At 38.0% G+C, this 22,029-nt stretch overlaps 1 protein-coding gene across 1 annotated transcript; it reads left to right on the top strand.

Annotated features, from left to right (window-relative positions):
- Positions 1 to 1,395: 1,395 nt before the first annotated feature.
- fancl (FA complementation group L) lies at positions 1,396 to 22,029 on the top strand. Its single transcript, XM_066679355.1, has 14 exons — positions 1,396 to 1,823; positions 3,305 to 3,363; positions 3,707 to 3,767; positions 4,085 to 4,141; positions 4,240 to 4,337; positions 6,796 to 6,892; positions 10,012 to 10,080; positions 18,797 to 18,947; positions 19,027 to 19,110; positions 20,123 to 20,168; positions 20,453 to 20,534; positions 21,388 to 21,504; positions 21,683 to 21,754; positions 21,892 to 22,029. Exons 1-14 carry the CDS (start codon positions 1,737 to 1,739, stop codon positions 21,925 to 21,927), a joined length of 1,116 nt encoding a protein of 371 aa, XP_066535452.1. The 5' UTR covers positions 1,396 to 1,736; the 3' UTR covers positions 21,928 to 22,029.

Here is a 22,029-nt window from a genome sequence, read left to right on the forward strand (position 1 = left end):
TTTTTACTAAATGTGTGGTTTATACCAAACAACTAACATTTATTTTGAAATTAATGAACTAAATTTTTTGTCACATGGCCAAGAATACTGCTATCGCAGAAATACACTAATATATTGTGATATTATTGTAGTGCTATATCGCCTGCCTCTAGTTTCCACCAATATTTCTGCTATCTATAAACATCATTTCCCGAAAAGCTGGAACAAAACGTAAATAAAAAAGAATGCAATAACATGCAAATCACTTTTGACTTATAACTATTACCTTTCATAGAAAATAGTACAAAGACATTATTTCAAAAGTAGCTGGGTGGGCAAATAGTGCAATAATTCAAGAATAACGTTTCTCAACTTTAAATAGTAAAGAACCTGTGGATTGTAATTTGGACATTGTACATTGCAGTACATTAATACCATTAAACGTTTCAGACAAAAGCTGGGCGGGGGGTTGTTTGTGGTATTCCACAAAGTAGGATTTCTCAGTCAGCCAGATAAACACAAAACCTCCCTCAGGCTTTACTCTGGTCTCACGATGAGAAATCACGAGTTACGCCAAATGTCTCGGTATTATTAGCAAGGTTTCCACCACATTTGATGTATTTACAAAGAATATGCTAGATTACATGGGGGAAATTTATCTTTATATTATTCCTGAAATAGTTTAGCAAAACGCTGTTTGATTAAACGTTTTCTTAGATTCAATGTTAAAACATAAAATATTTGTTTTTTGTTAATTTTTAGTTACAAGTAAAAAGTTGAACGCCAAATGTAGCATCAACACTTTACAGTGTAACGCTATAAAAAACATTTATTAAACTCCGTAACAACCACTTACCTCTTTCTTTGTTTACAGTTTTGAAGTTTGGGCACATAATATCTAACGACGGCCCTGCGAAACTAACGGTTCACACACCCGTGTTCGACATAAACTTTCGACCTTAAAAGTTAACCATTATTTCTGGAATATTTCTGTTAATTACAGGACGAAAAACCACCGAGCTTTCTAAAGTGGCAAAGCTAGTATGAATTATGTTTTGAAAAAAATGTCCTACAGCAGATTATTTTAGATTGACGATGTACAATTTAATTAGGTCTCAAACGGCTCAGTGCTTCCTATCTAGTGCACTATGTAGGTCACGAAATAATAATAAATACTTCTACATCAAACTAGTGACATGTATGTCCAGCGAAAAGCCACTAATATTCAGAATAGGCTACACGACGACTTATTTATTATTTAGAGCCCTGTTAGAGGGTATAAGCCACAGTTTTATGATATACGTCGTGCACTGAAAAGGGAGCAGGGAGCTGTTAGATATTTTTCACTCACTCTCCGCTCAACGCCTTCACATAAAGTTCCCTTGGTGAAAGTTTGATGACGTAGTTGTGATTTGAGTCCACTGCGGGAAACACGGAGAGAAAAGTAACCGGAGATAGCTTCCACTAACTAGCTACAGATTCGCTGTCAACTACATGAAGATATGTAACGTCGTCGTTATTAAAACACGATAAATAAATAGTTAGTGCTACCTTATTGTTGTTTATATAAACTCAATGGGTACCGAGAGTGTTACAGGAGTCGTAAAGCTGGTCTAACGCTTTGGTTTGGAAGTAAATGAGAGAACATTAGCAACAAAGCTAACTGAAACTGACAAGGAGAGGTAGCTACTCAATTTCTTTAAATAAAGGGGCCAGCATTTCTAGGGTTTTGCAGTTATGGTTTGTGTTTTCCCATAATGGATGACACGCTGCTTAAAGAGAGTCCTTTATTAGTTGCTTTAGATAAGAAGAAGACTATCTACGACGGATTCATCTCAGTACAGGTTAGTAACATTATTTAAGACAACTGTGTATATAAAATATATATAGAATGCGGGTGTGTATGTATGTTTGTATGCTAAAAGACAAATCATGAACAAAATAAACAGTCAATGCAAATGTTGAATATTACCGCTTTAAACAGTCTCAAACAGAAAATATCAGATAGCCAGAGTTTCTTCCGTCATAAACTTAAGGACCTGTCAACGAATGTGCTGGGGCTTTGAGCTGCAGGCGAATGTCAGGGGGCAAGTGGAGATTAAAAGAAACACTAGGTAGTGTTTTTGTACATAAAAATTTCAAAAATAATTATGATGCTACACTGACCTGTAGTAGAGTGAACAGAGTGTCTGTCATTGCTAGTCGAGGCTCAGCACTGCAGAAACTGCACTATGTAACTTAAAAAGAAATCAACCTTGCTGCCTCGCCACTCCCCACAGATTTAAGAAACTTCAACTGATTCTGTTTAGGATTATTGAACCTTGGTTCTCTATAGCGAGCCGGTCCATGTATACACCAGTTTTGATGGGAAAATCAGGACAGAGTCACAGATAAACACATAGTCAATAAAATGTCATGATCTAACCATTGTTTACAGCGGGTCCTGATTATAGTGATGTATAGTACACTGAACAATGCAAGTTCTCTCTGTTTAAGTTAAAGTGAGTAGAGTATGGCTCCAGAGCCATCATGCTGAACTGGTGAACGAGAGCAGTGGAGAAAAAAAGATGTGCCTCAACTCGAGTTCAAAATAGCCACAGAAACCACACAGTCTCAGCATTATCCTGTCTTTTATTACCTTGAGACTTTCTTTTGTTTACAAATTAGAAATCAGATTACAGATCCACTGCGCCATAACTCTTTACTCTGTTCAAAATAAGGTGCACAAATAGAAACTGTACCAGTTCCCTTGTTTGAAAAAGTCCAGGGACCTCATCCCTGTCTTGTAAGTGCTGGCATCGTTACATGTATTTTGTGGAGTAATACCAGAAAAGCTTCGGTCAGACTGCCATTAATGTGCAATAATGGGGTATAATTGGAAGTAACTTCTAAATACATAATTGAACAGAGATGAGCTTTTTGGGTTAAATCAATGACTTTTGCATTAGAAACTGTGTCTATATAAGTTTACGAGTGTAAGCAGTGACCATTACATTTGGCTAGAAGCAAAAGGGATAGTCAATAATTGTAAATACATATAAATTTTAAGTCTCCTTCTGGCCATCAGTTAATCTCCAAAAAACTAGTGTAGGTTCTTTAGAATGATGCATTTAGAAATTATTTCCAAGAAGTAAATCCTTAATGCTGTGACTGATTATTTAATTGATGACATGTCTTTTAGCATTTAAGAAACACTACATGCTAAGATTAATAAGGTAATAATATAAATTCACTGCTGGAGTTGGGGGGTTCTAATGCTAGTGGAATGGCAAATACATTTAACAGTTGTTTTTTTTAATAGTAAGAGCTTGTGCCCTATTGACAGGAAAGAGACTTCAGAATAAGAATATCCCTGCCTCCAGATCATCAGCTGAAAAAGGCCAAGTATGAGATTTTATATATGTTTTTTGTTGTTATTGTTTTTTTTAACTGAAGGTAACTGCCATGCAAAAATGTACCTAAGCACATTATAGAGAAAGCTATTTATTTTTGACACTAAGTGTGTTTTTGTTTGTCATATCATAATGTAATAAGTATATAATGCAACTAAAGATAGGTAAAAGATACCTTTTTTCTCTCTTTTCTTTTGAGTCATTAAAATAGTTTGAATAATGTTAGATTAAATAATCTTCTTGATGCTTGATGATTGAAACAGAAATCTCGTATTATGGGTCTGTCCTGGTACTGGCCTTTCCTCAGTTTATTTTGAAGACTTTTTGGTTTGCAGATTACACTGTTGTTGGGAACTAAAACAGTTACTGAAGAATTACCAGGATATTGTAAAACAGGTAATATCATATTAAATCACATTTTTTGCCTTTAGTGTTTTTTTTTTTTTTTTTTTTTTTTTTTTGTCAGCCTAAACTACATTGGTTCATTGTTTAATTAATGTGAAGTATTTGATATTGTTATTCCTGTAGCTTCAGGGCTCAAGGATTATATTACAGGCTGATTTTACTTTGGGCAGCAAAGTTCCTTATTTTAATAATCATTAAATAATTATTAACCCTGATGACCACCTCCATTAATCAAATAACAGGAATAAAGTTGAATAGTGTTGGTTTAGACTTACAATGAAAAAAGACTTTTTTTTTTCCTTCAACAGAGGTTACATCATTCTTCAGATTTGTCCAGTTTTATTGTGGAGCTCAGAACACTGTTGGTAATTCTGTTTATTTTTATATGTGTGTGTCTTTTTTTCCCTTTACCTTCTTCCCTGTCTCCTTACTTTTGTATTTTGTGTCTTCCTTTTGTGTTTAGGAAGTGGCACTGAAGAGCCAGCCAGGATGGCAGTCCATCCCACCACCTCAATACTATTCACAACTCATCACAGAGATAGAGGGTCTAGGATGGGATAAGTACGATTATTTTTTTTTTCTTTCATTTCTGGGTGCTTTTAAAACATTTTAAATTTGAAAGCAATCTTAAGCAAATACAGATTCCTTAAAAAAAGGGTGAAGAAAAAAATATTTTGTACCAGCTAGTGGTCTCTCAGACTAACTCATCTCTGGTTATGCACCTAATCTACATCATGCTGTAGTTTCACTTATGATCATGACAGATAGATGTACATATTCATCTGTTTAGCTTTTGTTTGTAGCAGAAACAAAGCTTATGTGCTTTGAAAGTCATGTGTCATGCTGTGATTTTTGGTTGGCTTTTACGTTCCTCTTTCTATTAATGGTCAGAGATATAATTATGATATTAGCAAATGCAAATTGTTCTAATTGGGAGCCCACTCTCAAGTTTAATGGGGAAATGTCGAAGTTATATGAGAGAGACGAGACAAGGTGCCCATTTCAGCCCTGAATTGCGGTCAGAAGTATTATACACCAGCTCTATCTGTAAATGCACTTGAGATTAATTAAGATCCTTAATTTGTATCAGTGGTAATAGCCTCAAGTCTGACATAGTTATGGGCTCTGATTGGTTTAGGCAAGGGGGAAGTGCTGCAGAACCTGGTCATTTTAATGAGTTTTAGTTGCCTTGAAGAAGGCACGTTTAGTGTTAATTACTGTAAAGATGGGGTCAGTTCTTCACTCCGCTCTTATTCTCAATATAGCTCAAAAGTGTTGGGCATTAAGAAAAATTGCAGACCCACATAATGACCAGTCACTTAGAACGCGGTGAATATACAGCACGGAATGTGCTGTGGGTTTTTTGTAAATCAAGCCATAATTAAGATAGAAAACAAAAGAGGACAATGTAGATTATTTTGCTATTTTGGGCTTATTTAGCTTCTGCCCTGATATGCATATCTGAAACAGTTCTGCTTTTTTTGACAGTCATTGCACAGGGACCATGGTGGGAGGTTGTCATACCCTGCACATATATGAGGGATAGAAACCGAGGCTTTCACGGTAGTCTTTTAACACCCCACCAGGATAATGACACCTGAAAATGTTTCCTATTGGCTGTCCCACTCGCCATCTCAGTCTAGCTAGCACTTATATTTTAAAACACATGATCTCTGGTGGCACCTGTGAGAATGGAATAACATTTACTATTTTCAGCAGCTGGCTCTCGAAAGCCACGGTGTTGAATCGTGGAAAGCGGCCTTGACAATATCACAGCTTATATTTTTGAATTACTCTTTTAGACAAATTTTATACTGTTGTATCTTCATCCGTGTCCTGTTTGTATGCACACACACCAAATGTTCCTTCCAACGTTTATGAGCGCTGCTGATTTTGTAGTTGCAAATGTAATGCTCTCATCAATCCTCACAGCAAGACATCAAGCTGTCAAGCTGTTTCAATCATCTGAGCTGAATGCCAGCAAGGCCTGATACTTTGGTTGGTGATCTCTATAGAATGCAGAGTAGCAGAATGGCATTCCGTCTTGGAAAAAGGATTTCTGTTTGGTGGAAATGAATGAATTGTGTGGTTCTGAGGCGTAGGTTCATGTAACTGAATGCGATATTCATCCCATTGCTTTATGGAGTGTAAAAGCGAGGAACTAAGCATGAGGGGAAAAACGACTGTTCAGAAAGTGACTGCATACTGGGAGATGCTAAGAAAGATGAGAACTTTGGTGGGTATGTTAATTACACTTTCAGTTAGTGAACGAGGTAATGAGAAAGATACAAGCTCTGACATGGAATACAAGAGTGGGAGAATGAAGAAAGAATTGCTGCTACTGCTTAGTGCGATGAGGGGATAATTTGATACTATGAGATGGGAGAGGAAATGGGTTATGGGGTAAAAGCGAGTGTATTCTAGTAGAAAACTGTAGAGGGGAGAAAGGCATAGAGCGGTACACACTGTATTGTGTGACTTGTCTGTGTTTTATGTGGCTCTTAGTGCAGTGTGACAGAAGGTGAATGTGTATTCTTACAGTCTTTGCTGATGGGGATGTCCAGCAAAGTGTGTGTATGTGTGCTTGTGTGTGTGTGACAATCACAAGTTATATCCAGACATGACTTGTAAATAAGCAGTAGAACTAGCAGTAGAACTTGTCATTTTGAACAGTGGGGCATTAGCTGGCATAAATCTGCAGTGAACTGGTGCAGTCAGAGCAGCACTGTGGAAATGGAGATCACCGGGCTCAACTACATATAAAACCTTCTGAAAGGGCATACTGGGTTCATATGAGTTTAACATCTAAAATGATAGCCAATGGGTCTTAGTGGCTAACAAACTGGCTTCCATTAGTGCCCTGCCCATATTTCTGACAGCTTTATTTGCTGAAGGGTTTTGTTCTTGTCTTGTTCTTGTCATTCTGTTGTGAATGCCTAATAAATATCTCCATGTATGTATGCATTACAGTTCACCTGTACTAATCACTGATGTCTGCTCATATTGATTCGCTTGGCAGGCTGCTATTCATTGATACAGACTTCCACACTCTTCAGCTGAGGGCAGAGGATTCCTCTGGCCGCCAACATGCTGTTACAGTCAAGCTTAAGCCCAAGGTGAGACTACAGATATCTAGAATCAAAATCTATTTTTTTTTTATTAATGTTGTGTGTCTGTTGCTACATTACTTGTAACTTGTAAGCGTCTTTGGGTTCTTGAAAAGCACTGTATAAATGTAATGTATTGTTATTATTAATTTTTATATACTTTATATACTGGGTAAATATACTGGGTATAGGAAGACAGTATGGTAATATACACAGAATAAGATATCCTATGCCAAATTAGAGCTTCACATATAGCACATCCCACTCTCTTACTACATGCAGCCACAAAATGTGTTATCACCTATTGTGGCATATTAATATCCTTCACCTAACCACTAAGGTTGCTGTGGCCATTTATGATCTGATGAGCAACCAGCTACCTTGAACAACTAAGACTGCTTATTTGGCCCAGCCCATAGGACCCATACCACCCACTGCAACTCCTAACATCAGGATTTCGCTGAATTAAGCCCACAACACCTCTAGAAGGCTCAACAATAAATTCTGGCATCCCCCCACCACCCTCCAAGCTACCTATTATAGTATTATAGCCCTACTCTATTTTTAACCATCAACCAACATAAATCCACACTGGCCTGCAAGTGATTATACTAGATATGCTTAGATTTTGGCAATTTGTTCATGTACACTACTATCTGAGTCATGAAAGTAACTGGTCACATAACTGCCTATTTGTTATAACTGGACAATTCTACTATAGAGAAAACCAGAAAAAGACATGGGAAACCTTTCAGAAGTTTCTGATTACTCCTTCAGTGCTGCCCTTACTTTTCAGCCCTAACACCAAACTGCAGAGGAAGGGATGTGGCAGATTTTGCTACAAATACCCTGGCACCCGTTTCCACCGGTCTTACATGTGCATGCCACATGCGTTCCCTCACCTCTGCTGCCAATTCTGCGTACTTCAGCTTGTTCATTCCGAATGCTTTATCTACTGTATTCCTCAAATGGAATTGTTAACTTTATGAAGTAAACTATCTGTTTACTTTCAGAGAACAGCACCATGTCTGGCCTAAGTGTAACGCAGTGCACTCTGGGACCCAGCAAATGTTCACCAGCAATATCTAATCTTGCACTTCCTCACCCCATCGACCAATATTTATAGCCTGCGTGCGCACACTAATATTTTCCTCCTGACGCACAAACCAAACAACTTTATTAGTACAGACACTCAGAGATGCATTAACACCTAGGCATTTGCTGTCCAGTAAACACTCTAAAACCCAAAGCACCTGATTTTGTCTCCATGTGTATCAACTCTGAAAAAGTAACTTTACAAGCTGATAGAATATGCTTAAGCATGACAACCCCATGTGCACAATCTACTGCTAGGGTCTTCACCTACCCACTGTCCAAGATTTCGTGGGGTTGGAAGGACGTCTTATACAGATTGCCTCCATTGCCCTAAACTCCTGCCAAATGATATTCCACTTCTCTAGTTTCTCACAACAAAGCCACTGGCCTCGTTTTGCCTCAGACACTGCTGTTGCGCACCGTAAACCTCTTCCTGCATTTAAATAAATCTAGTTATAATCCGCCTTCTCTCTGGCGGTATAGCCTTACTAAATGATTTCCACGAATCACTTGACCCCAGGCCTGTTTTTCTACAGTGCACTTGGCCAATCACATCCCTTAACTCTATTGAGCTTCTAGCTACCTGAACTGCCACTTGTGGATTCCACTTTCTTCCTGCTTTTGTGACTGGCGTTACTGATTTTACCACTGCGTCCTTAGATCCTGACGAATTCATCTCATGACTTATCTTCACACATTTACATTTTTCAACTAAACTTGAGTGATAGCTCTAGTACCCTTCTCCCATACCATGCCACACTACTTAAACATTGTGGCATGGCTTTTATAATTGTTTCTGCAATGATATTTCTGAACAAAAAGTATATATTTCTATTTCGCTGTTACTTTATTACTTTATTATGATTTTTATAGTAACATAGTTCAGGTTTTGCTGTGCTAAGCCCAAAGAACAATAACAGATTTTCTTCTCCTAATTACAGGTCAGTGAACCATTACAATGATATTGAAGCAGTAAGTGTGATGTGAAAATGCAGTAGTTTCCCTTTAATAATAACAATAATGATTATAATAACATTATATTACATTTATAATGCTAAACATAAATACATAACATTTATTATATTTTTGTTGAGTTTAGGTAACTTAAGGTAAGTGGCACTAATGTGCTGTGACTGGAAGATTGTGTACAGAGATTTTGGGGTATGATTGTAACTTCCCCTACAGGAAAAAGGAGAGAAGGTTAGATGTGCATAGGAAGAGATAAGAGCTTGAGTGATCTCCATAAAGTGATTACAGGGGCCACGGCCGAAGCAGAAAATTGAGATGTGTGAGGTGCGCTGTAGCCCCTGTATTTTGTGTGTGTGTGTGTATCTGTCTGTCTGTCTGTCTGAATGCGTATGAAAGTGCAAGGCCAAAGCGACTGGGTTTAGAGGGGTGGTGGGGCAGAGATGCCAGCGGCAGGTTGCTGGCATTGTACAGGGTCCTGATGAGATTCAGCAGGGCGTGAGGAACCCTCTGTGCCCACCTGCCCACTGAGGGGTAAAAATAGCAATGATCCCCCTACCTCACATCTGCTCATCCTCATAGAGCAGGACATCTCTCTCAGGACCTCCAGCAGCCAGTGCCCCCCTTTTCAGTAATGTTAGGTGTGAAAGATATTTTCATAGCAGAATGTCTAGTTCTGTTCATGAGAATAGAGTTTAAAATTGTTGCTTTTTTTCACAATACTTGAAGCACATTTTTGGAGATGCTCATGGTTAAGTGTAAAGACTTGAATTTATTTGGTAACGTATATTATCCTTACGTATCTTGAATGGAGTGACTGAGAAATCTTATTCTGGTTGTTTCAGGTATGTACAGTATCCAGGCAGTTTTTCCTCATCTGTCTGATAGTATGATAGGTCAATATTATTATTATTATTATTATTTTATTTATTTATTTATTTTTTTGTAAGGTAGCTGGCTGTCTTACTTTCAAGTGCATTTCTTTCTGGAGGTCTTTTTTTCTCATTCCAAAGCTTACAATTTAGTGTCCTTAATAATTGTATTGCCCTATTTTCTGCTCTTCTCAGTACCCAGCTGAAGCTCCAGAATGCTCTGCAGATCTCCCTGTCCCACTGACTATTACATGGACCCCACAGGTATTCTGCCTCAAATTTATGTACAGAGTTCTCAAGTTGCTTTGCCTTTATTAAATTTTTTAATTGGCTTTTTTACTCAACAATACCAGCACAACAGCGCTAATTACCTCAAGTTTGGCATTTGAAGATGTGTTTGTTTCAATGATGAAAGGTGTTCAGTGTAAAAAAAAAAAAAAAAAAAAGGTTTGCTTTGATGTTGCATTCCTCAAAAATTTACAGTTCTCAGAGGCTTACACTGTGCCATATGAACTTAGAGGACAGTAAGGGGAATTGGAAAGGTGTGAAAGAAATAACTAATAGGACACTTTGGGGAAGAAAAAAAAAACTGGAGATCTCACGGTTTGTTGCCTTTCATAATTCCGTAAATTAATATGTAAAACTGAAGAATGAAATATACTCTTTACTTATATATTAGTGCTCTGCATTAGTGAATTGCAATATTCGATTCTGAATTTTGACTGCTAATATGCGTAGTTTAACCATGGTTGGACATTAAAATGACAAGGCTTAGATACACAAATTAAAATATTTGCCACTTTAGATGCTTATTAATGTCACAAATATTAAAATTGTCAAAATGTGTTCTGATCATGAGCTTGTACATGACAATTGTCATAATTTAGCTTAACAATTATTTGTTCATTGTCTAAATTGAGAATGGAAATCTCATGATGCAAATTTTACTTACATTTGTCATCACTTCCCTATATGTTTTAGTTGGATATTATTTATTATTTACAACTTATTGTAAGTAATCTGCCTGGTTTTTACATAAAGTAACAATTCAAATATCAAACAATACCAAACATTTGCAGAAAAGGTGTTCTATTTATGGATTTTGCTTTGTGCACTGGTGCACAATCATGTTAGAACAGGTAGGGGCCATCTCCAAACTGCTGCCAAAAAATGAGATCATGAAATTATCCAAAATCTCTTGGTATGCTGAAGCATTAAGCATTCGTTGACTGGATCTAAGGGGAAACCCAAAAATAACCCCACACCATAATCCCCTCACCAATCTTTACACTTGGCACTATGCAGTCAGACAAGTACTGTTCACTTGGTAACCGCCAAACTCTCTCTGGCAAACAACACTCTGCAAAGTTTACACATCACAATTAATACCTACTTGGCTCGCTTCATATCGGGCATGAGCAATTAAAGTCCCCAGTTCCAGAGACCAGGTACCCGATTTGCCTATTGAACAAGCAAAAGAGCCGAGTTGAGTAGGAACAATGCAGTGGAAAAGTGACATCAATTTATTTTTCTTTTTTCCTCATATGACATAAGTGACAAAACACAATAAAAAAGTGACAAAGCATTCCAACTATAAATTGAGAACAATGTAAAGTATAATCAAAAAGGTAAAAGGAGTTCCACATTGTGAAAATTCCCAAAGGGTGTTCTAAGAAATGAAAAGGGGATTTGCACTAGCAAGAATGGTGTCACAAGAGGCCAAAAAGAGTTCAAGGATCACCACCAAGGCCATCCTAATGAATCTGCAGTTCTGGTACCAAGAACACTGTGGAGTACACCAAAGTGGGCACTGCACTAGCCTAGTCTCCATGGATGTCGAACATTGAGGAAAAAAGAAGCTCACCTGGACAAAGAAGAAAGTCTATGGTCATCAGTCTTGTGGTCATACTAGGTGAAAATTGAGTTGTCTGGACACAGGGACATGGCATGTTTTTTAGGAATGCAGTGCTTTTGGGGTATTTTTCAGCCAATATGGTACACAACATTATGAAATAATGGGACTCCATTAAGATTGTAAAGGAAAACTTTAGACAGTCTGCAGAGAAACTTGACATTGGACATTCCAAACAGACAATGATTGTAAACATACAGCCAAAGTGGACAAGAAACATTTAATAGGAAACAATAACAAAGTTTTTTTTAGTGGCCCACGCAAAGTCCAAATCTGAATCCTATCAAAATCTGTGGCAGGAAATAAAGACCAGAGTGATGGCAAGGAAGCCTTCCAAGATCAAAGACTTGGAGGTTGTTACAAAAGAGGAAGTGTCCAAGTTCCCAGTGGAGACCTGCAAAAAGCTGGTTAGCAAGTTCAGAAAGTGTTTGATTACTGTGTTAGCAAATAAAGGCTTTGCCTTTGATTACTGAGGAAGGCATGAATAATTTGTACACTTTTTTCCATAGAAATGAAAAAAAAAAAACAGACAAACTCAGCACAGTGTATTTTACAAATTTGGTCTTATATAATTTCTAACCATGTGTATATACAGTATGTTAGTACACACACATGGCACATGAAGCTGATAGAATTGAGTGTAACTCTTGTAAGGTCACTTTTGGTTTGAGTGCTCTGTGTATGTATATTGACTGTAAAGTTGTAGCTGTCATCAAAAAAGGACACAATGTGTGCACGGTTGTATTTTTTTTTCTTAGTTGAAGGTGAGTAAGGTTATTCTGGTGGGGTTTTACTGTTCCTTGTGTAGCATAGTATCTGAACATGGCTCTCTGACAGAGAAGACCAGCTCTGCACAGAGCAGCCTTCTGCTGGCTGAGGACCTGCTGGGTGAGTGATGCCTTGATGCATCTCCTTTTGTTAAAAAAAAAAAAAAAGGTCTTGTCTGCCTACGTCTTAAACAGATTGAAATGAAGAGTTTCAGTTTGGCATTGTAGTATCATAGTGCATGTGTGTGTCTGATGAAGTAGTATACAGTAGAAATCAAAGGATTTGGCTAGTTGGGTTGTTTGTACGGTGGCAGACGCAGGAGTGCAGGTGTGACTCCACAGGAACATAGCTCAGTCAGACAGTCAGTGTCCTGGAGACTCATTCATCAAACCTGAGTGCACACAGGATGTGCCTTAATCATGGATGTGCCAGTTCTGTTAATAATGTTACATTCTCTTCCATATGTATATATTTATTTGTGTTTGGTAGGTTATTTCTGTTGTAACAATTCTTCTTGGCAATAAATCTTATACAGTTGGAAAGCCTGTTAATTTCCCTTTTAAATGGTGCTATTTGTAAGGAACATGCATTTGTGGGATGAGCAGTAGAGCTGGGTTTGTGGGTTGTGCCCATGAAAAATTTGCCAAATTTTCTCTGCCAATGTTAAACAGCTTATTTTGTGTGATGGTGTGGGGCGGCATCTCCCTCACTGGAAAAATGAAGCTTGTCATCATTAAAGGCAGTCTCAAAGCAGAGAGATATCGAGATTAAATTCTGCAAACAGTGGCAATCCCATATCTCCACAGTCTGGTACATAACTCTATCCTCCACAATGACAATGCTCGCTCCCACAGAGCAGGGTTTATCAGAGACTACCTCCAGAATTTGGCAGTGGAGAGGATGGAATGGCCTGCCACCGTCCTGACCTCAACCCCATTGAACACTTGTGGGATCTGCTTGGGCGTGCTGTTGGTGCAAGAGTGACCAACACAACCATGTTGGTTCACTTATGACAAATGCTGGTTGAAGAATGGGATACCATCCCACAGCAGTGTGTGACCAGAATGAGGATAAGGTCTCAGACTGTTGTGGCTGTGTATGGTTCTTCCACACACTACTGAGGCTCCTGTTTGTTAATTTCTTAAATTGCCATTATGTCTTGTTTCTTCAAACTTTACATAGAGGTTTGACATAGAGGTTTTGGGCAATTTTTCATGGGCACTCCCCACATACTCAACTCTACTGCTCATCCCACAAATGCATGTTCCTTACAGATTTGTCACCATTTAAAAGGGAAATTAACAGGCTTTCCAACGATAAGATTTACAGCCAAGAAGCATTGTTACTACAAAGAAATAATTTACCAAACACAGATTTCCTTACTTTTTGTTCTATGTTTGTGCATAAACGTGTGCATAAAACTTGCAGAATAGAAATTCACTAGCTAAAGGTGTAGAGAAAACATTGATAGTATTTATATTTCTGTAGCAAGACACATCATTTTGTAAAAGAAAACAAATATATAGGTGTATAAAGGATAATGTAATTACTAATCTTCACATGATCATCTAAATATTGAGTTGGAATCTGTAGATAAAAACACATTTAGAACATCCCATTGTTTTGGTACTTTTGAATCAAGGATGGTGAGTCATTTATTGTGCTCACTTTCTCACTCACTTTGCGTGACCCATGTTCTTTTAGGATTTATCATTTCTTCACATTTTAGTAAACAACTATGCTGTGATATCTAATCATATCTTCTGCATTTAAGCACATTACAATGGAATATGACATTACTTATTTTTATTAGGGAAAAGCATTGTCAAATCATGTCATTTCACAAACCTGTTATCAGTTACCTGATACATTTTATTTATTTATTTATTTATTTATGTATGTACTTTAACCCTTATAGAAAAGTGCAAGGCATGTACCATTGTTGATCTAATAACTTAAAACATTGTTATTCATTATTATTGCATATGAATATTGAAGCTCTATATGTCACAATCAGATTGAATTTTTCCACTTCTGTGAAATTGTTTGCATTTTGTCCTTTATTTAACACGAAAGATGCTAAAGCAGTAGTCCATGCCTTCATTATTCATCTCTTGACAACCACAGTTTCCTTTTCTTTGGTCACCCCTTTGAAATTCTGCACAGATTTCTCTTTATGCACAACTCCTTCAGAAATGGTTTTCACTCCAAGCAATCAGCACATATCAGTTCTATTCTTTATCAATTACCCTGTCTACCACTCTGCTTGATTTTGTATAAGCGTCTTTTTACTGCTTCCTATCCATCCAGCGTTCTTCAGTGCTCTGTACCCTTAGATTTACTGGTGCCACTATCCTAATGCTTCATGAGACTGATTGTTCTCCAGTTTGTGCACCATGTAACTTCATTTTTATTATTAGTTTATTTTAAATTATTTGTGTATTTATTGTTTTTACTGTCTTGTGTTTGTATACACAATGCTGTAAATAGCACAATGTTGGTATTAAGATTATAAATAATAATATATTCGGAAAGGTTACTATATTAGTGAAGCTTATTACAATAACATTATACAATTAAAGGCTGAAAAAAGCTAACCAGTTGCCTACTTTGAATATAGATTTTAATTATTTTATAGCGTTTTTGAGAACCACTCCAGTAAACCTCACTTCCTGGGCATATATTTGATGATAATTTTAAAAGATGAGCTTGCGACAGGCAATCCCCCTTCTATTTATTTTTGGAAATTCTAAAAAAAAAAATGTCTGTAGCAACCTGAATAGAAAAGAAAATATTCATACAACATCGGCAGCATTTCCAACATATTTTGTGTAGCCTTGCTTTTGCAACATCTGTTGTAGCTCTCTCATTAAGAAGGCTTTCCAGAGGAACAATTAAAGGTTTTAAGTGTAGTTTCCTTTTATATATATATATTTTTTTTTACTTTTATTGATTTATTTATCCTAATACCCATTCTCTCAGGGAATTTATGAATATGCATTGTTGACCATTATGAGCAGAGACTTAATTGGAATAGTTAACAGTGTGGTGAACAGACTGTCACCTCACTAAACATCCATTGTGCCCGTCTGCATTTAAGCCCCCTTTCCAATAGGAATTCAATTACAAGGACATTTTACTTGGACCATATATTCACATAAAAGCATAATCATAATCACACAACTGGCATTAATTGGAAAGTAATTGCAGAGTTTTTGCACCTGTGCAATGCTAAATTGTGTGCACTGTACTGGCATAGTGACCCATCATTTTTGGTTCATTTTCCCCCTCTTGTATCAGGTGCTTTTCTTTTCTTGGCTAGCTGTAATGTTGAGGAAGCTCACTCACATCTAATGTGTTCTGCTTGTGTCTCTCTTCTTCACCTGAGAAAACAGCAGGTGTTTTTTTCCCCTCTGTTAGATGGAATAGTCTTAGTATCTTTGTACTGTTTTCCTTATTCAGTGTCCCAATGTATAGATTATATCTTATAATTCTATCTCTTTCACCTGTAGCTGTAGAAAGCTTTTAATCTTTGTGACATCGTGTTTAGTGAAAGAGTTTGGAAGAAATGCCTTGGAAGAAAAGTCTTTTGTTTTGTTGTGGTCAATCTCAAGCTATGGGGTTGTATTCAGCTCTCCTCCCTCCAATTTAGCATGTATGGAAATGTGTCAAAGAATCAAGGACATAATCAGCAGCAGCTTTCTCAAATTATGGGACAAAAAACGAAATGCATGAAATTACCTCCCTAAATATGGCCATACTTCTCCCTGGAAATCTTCCTAGATTGGCTGCATTATGTGGTCAGCGGTATTACAATGGAGCGAAATGAGGCTACTGATGACGAGGGTGATTTAACATTTACCCTTCCACTTAGTTTTACTCTTAAGTCAATATGCTTTTGTCCTGAGTGATAAAATGATGTTTGTTCATGAAAGATGTAGTGGATATTTCATTATAAGAATTATGCCTTAAACACTGTCGCCACTTCACTGTAAAGTAATTGACTTCCAGTATCAGTCTGCTTTGTTCTTGTTGCTTTGTAGACTTTGAAACTAATTTTGTAGTTTTACAGTTTAATTCCTGTTTTAAATTATTTTAAAATGGCGGCATGGTGGCTCAGCAGTTAGTCCCCCACAACCAGGGACCTGGAGGTTATGGGTTCGAGTTCTCCCAGTGTCCGCGTGGGTTTCCTCCGGGTGCTCCGGTTTCCTCCCAAAAACACACGTTGGTAGGTGGATTGGCGACTCAAAAGTGTCTGTAAATGTGAGTGTCTGTGTGTGTGTGTCTGTGTTGCCCTGTGAAGGACTGGCGCCCCCTCCAGGGTGTATTCCCGCCTTGCGCCCAATGATTCCAGGTAGGCTCTGGACCCACCGCGACCCTGAACTGGATAAGTGCTTACAGATAATGAATTAATTAATTATTTTAAAATGTATTGGAATGTTTTACAATAAATTAATGATACATATTTATTATAATAAATCAATAATGGAATGGAATGGAAACGTGTTAAAAGAATTCTCAAGATTCTGTTTTGATTTACATAGACTTTTTTCTCTATTCAGAGTAGGACACACTTGATTTTAGCAGCAATAAAATAAACCAGTTGTTTGAACTTGACTGGAGAGGATCTGGTGTCCAGACCAAAGCTCTCTGTTGGCTGAGATTAAAGACGAGGGCTGGGAGCGTGGCTCTCGGAGGAGATCGTCATGGTCAACCTGCACTCGCTGACTCTGACAGCACAGAGTGAAGCAGGGCCAGCCACCATTACCTGTCAATCAGCAACCATGATTTATGAGCTGCCATACTTAAACCATTAGCTCTGCCTCACAGCTGAGCAAGCTCCACAGGAAGGAGAGCCCCCTGTGTGTTTGTGTATGTTAGAATTATAGGAAGCTGTAATGCACAGCTATAAATGAGCTGTCTGTGGTGTGCAGTGATCAAAAGCTACTGCTCAAATTCACATGCTTTCTGATGTATGGGATATGTTTTCTTCCATTCCCGATCCGAATTATTATTAGTAGCGTTTTCATTTCAGGTTCTAATCAGTGGTTTGGTTGAAAGCTGGAAAGCTATCAGAGAGATGTGGAAAGCTTTTTTGTGTCCCCCCCGCCCTTCTGTTCTTGACATGTGGTTTTAGAATGTTCTTGCAGATTTTTACAATATGTCAGTCTATATCTTGTAGATCTGTATAACAAGATTATATATGTACCTGCTGTTGACTGTTATACCTAATGTTGGAGTCATTATAAATGGTACATATTTACAATAGCTCGTTCATTCATTCATTGTCTGTAACCACTTATCCAGTTCAGGGTTCTGGTGGGTCCGACATCTACCTGGAATCACTGGGTGCAAGGTGGCAACACACCCTGGAGGGGGGCGCTAGTCTTCATATTTCAACACACACACACACACCTGTGGACACTCTTCAGTCGCCAGTTCACCTACCAATGTGTTTTCCTTTTTTGGACCATGGGAGGTCAATCCAAGCAGTGACACTAGCGTTACATAGCATTAATGTTGACTCAAATTATTCAGGGGTAGTACTCCTTACATGTTTTGTTTGTTTGTTTAAGCTTTTTAAATAAAACTCTAAATTGGGATTAGTCTGTCAGTCAGACTATGCCATTGGAATGGGATGAGTGGGTGCTCATTAAGGAACAATGTATTAACAGAAATTATGCTGTTAGCATGTTAAATGCAGTGAGGAAACCAGGATAAAATAGCTAAGGATGGACAGAACCAAACATTCTCTAGCACTCTCCTACAGTATTTATTTTAAGTAAGGACAAATCCTCTCTTACTTTTGTCATGTAAACTTAAATTCCTAACGGATTTTGCCTGGATTACCTAAAAAAATAATAATAATGAATTTTTTTTTTGTCATTGTACAATTTACAAAATGGCTATGCCTTTTGATTTATTGTAAATATTAAATTTTCAAATCACTTCTAATACTTGTCTTGCCGTGCTTCAGATGTCATGTTGAACACTTGAATACACTTCATCTTAAATACTTGCAGTATAAGACCCTCAAATTAAGTGATATACTCCCGGAAACCATAACCAGTAAATAAATGTCCCTGATCCAGATTCATTACTGTTTGGCTAGTGTTCTTGAGTGGATTCATATTTTAATGGTGAACACTGCAGTAAATGATTTTTCCTCAAGATTTGAGCTAATTTAATAATGATTATGTATTCTGTGAAGATTTGAAGATGTCTTGTTTTGTATTGCATCCAAATCTGAGTATTGATCCAACACATGCCCTAACTAGCTGAAAATATTTTGTCTGGCAGAGCACTCTAGCCCACATCCATAGCCAGTTCCTGCTGATTGTGGAGGCATTGGCTGAGTTCTGGACAGTGTTAGATGAGATTGATGAGCACACCTGGGTTCTGGAACCTGAAAAGCCCACCAGAGCAGATTCCATGAGGAGGATCGCCATTGGTAAACTGGAATCTTCACTGTCAGTTTTCTGCATTCTATACAACACTGCATCTATTGAGTTCTGACTTTGTATACCCAGGAAACAACATCTCCATAAAGCTCGAGATTGACCCCAGACACCCAAAGATGTTGCCAGAGTGCTGCCTGCTTGGAGCTGAGCATGGTCTGAATTTTCATATCTGCAAATCTCCACAACATAAATTTATGTCCATAGTTATAGACTATATTACCTCTCTGTTCTACTGCATTTCACATAAGTAAAATCCATATCCATCAACTGCATTTATCCCCTTGTTTTTCAATTACCTCGCTTCATAAGTGTACATCCCATAAAGGTTTTATTACATTTAACTCAGGATCGCTACAATAGGATTGGCCACACTGACAAGCAACAGTATGTTTGCGGTTTAATGTCCTTCTAGATTCCGAGAGAGATTTTGCTGGAATTGAGGTCAGTTGGCACTATTTAAGCCTCTGTGATTGTTTCTTTAAATCCAAGGTCATGCTTGGCTAACAATGGCACACAGAACATATTGTTGGTTGCCTAGCAATGTTATTCATTGATATTAAATCCACACTTCAGTAGTCAAGACAGTGGCAGACGTAGACCCTCCAAGCGAGGGGTCAGACAGAAATATTGCTTTTTGCATTTACAAATGACAAACAGAGGGAGCGGCTATCACATTCCTCCCAGATTGATCTCTCAGGGTGGAACAACCGTGATGAGCACGTTTTATGTGAATTATTTGAATATTTCCCTCTCCATCAGACTGTTTGTCACAGTAGGAAATTCCCGGCTCTGCTACTGCTCTGCCGTGGCATTTCTAAGCGTGAGTAAAGATTAGTGGTAAGAAATGACATGGCTCTGCATTGTCTGTCAGTGCACTACAATCAGTTGACGGGCACTGAATGAGAGATGAGGTGCAGTTAATTGAAACTGCTTTGGTACATTAGGAGGCAAGCACAGGTCTTACCTTCATATAGAACACTCCTCCCTCGGGCTTGTTTGGCTTACTCTTTGCTTGATTGATGTGATTTATTTTTTTTCTTGTTTCGAGTTAATATTATGTTGAAGAATATAAATATATAGTCGGTTATAAAACAATTTAGAGTAGTAGTGTCTTGTGGTAAACAAGCCGCAGTGCAGTTATTGTTATTTTACTTGTGTCCTGCAGTGGTCACACCCCTGAGGAATAAGCTGAACGCTAACATGCATTTATGGTAAGGAGATTGTAATTACTGGCTTCTTTGTCCTACATGCAGCCTGCTGCACAGAGAAGGGACAAAATCTGCAAACCAGTACTGAGCATTTAGTGAATGTTTCTACGTGTGGAAGTCCATTAATTCAGTAAAACACAAATATAAGCTATAAACCATGTCTTGACCACAATACATATGGGTCATTTTTGGTGCTAATGACTGAAATGTAACCCTCACACTACCACATCTTTGTTTGCACGTGTTTAATTGGTGCATGTAGGTCTGATTTTCCCCTCTTCTCTCAGGAACCCCGATTGCAGTGTCCTACAGAATATGAAGGATGTTATGGAGATAGAATTTCCGTCGCCTGCCACCCACGAAAAATCTGTACGTTGCATATTTTCATGTCACACATCGCCACTTATAATTAGTTGCACAGTGCAATCACATTTGAGGTTTGCAAGAATTTTTTTTTATCATCGGTAGAGGTGGATACAGATTTCCTTTAATTGGGTTGTTTACAGATAAGATCATTACAATAACAAAGGTGGCAGAATCCTCAGCACTATCAAGAGCTGTTTAATCATAGATCCACAATTTATCTTTTTTTCTGTGTGTGTGTGTGCGCATGTGTGACGGCTGGCGGGTTGAAAGGGCGCTGTGTTTATTTGCAGTCTGCACCACTGATTAATGCTTGGCCGTCATTAACATTCTGAAGAGCGAAAAGTTTACTTGACCAGATGTTTAAATTTTACCTGCCATCCTTTTAATGGATTGCTTGGAAAAAAAAGCCTCTAATTATCTGAAAAGCAATATGCAAACAGAGAGTGGAGTGGAGGGGAGTAGAGAAGAGGAGAGCAGAAAAAGGGGTATGGGGGAAGATGTATGAAGGCTCTCCAGTCTCAGTTTGGCATCTTGCTAAGGAGGAGGAGGATTCTGTGAAGTGGAGGTCAAGTACACACAGGGTTGATAAGCCCACCTGAGTCTTCTCACCCTGTGGAAACAAATATGAACCCTCATGCATTACAGCCCCTCAACGATCAGGAAAAGAGGGATGAGAGACTAGGCAAAAGTGCGATAAGTAGATGCAGATTTCAGATGTAAGCTCCCCCCCCCCCTTTTTTTTGAAAACAGTTTTATGAAGGTTCAGTTAACTCAAAATCTGAGGAGGGGAAAAATGAGATTTTTTTGTTGAGTGTAGCTGTGGGTTTACAAAATGATTTGTCTGGATGTTTATCAGAGCTTCAGTATGGAGTGTGGCATCTGCTATGCTTATCGACTGGAATCGGCCATCCCAGATCAGGTCTGCAATGACCCACGCTGTGGGCAGCCATTTCATCAGGCCTGTCTTTATGAGGTGACTATACTGTGATTCTCTATTAATGAAATGTAATTTAAAAAAAGAAAATGTTATTTATAAATTTTAATACAAAATCCTCTACTTGCCCGTTACTAATGAATACATGCAAGATTGCCACTAGGTTAATCTGGGTGTGTCTATCATGAAGTACTGAGCTCACTTTATCATACCACAGTGGCTGAGAGGTTTGCCAACCAGTCGGCAGAGCTTTAATGTCGTTTTTGGAGAATGTCCCTACTGCAGCAAGGTAATGGGCCCTCTCATTACATCCTTATCATTCAGAAGCCAGTTTTGGAGAAAAGTATGCATTGCAAAGAAGTGTTTGTTTGTTTATTTATTTGTTTGTTTGAAATGCTTACATTTTGTTGTGAATGTTTGTTTCAGCCTATCAAAGTGAAAATGGCAGTTCAAAATCCATGACATACGCCACGGAGCGTTGGCTTCAGTGCAAAGGCTTTCCTTTTAAAACAAGAATCACAAGAAATTAATTTCTTGATCCTGGTACATCAGTGCTGAACACCA

Source organism: Hoplias malabaricus, chromosome 8 (assembly GCF_029633855.1).
Source record: "Hoplias malabaricus isolate fHopMal1 chromosome 8, fHopMal1.hap1, whole genome shotgun sequence".
In the NCBI taxonomy this organism is placed as follows: domain Eukaryota; kingdom Metazoa; phylum Chordata; class Actinopteri; order Characiformes; family Erythrinidae; genus Hoplias; species Hoplias malabaricus.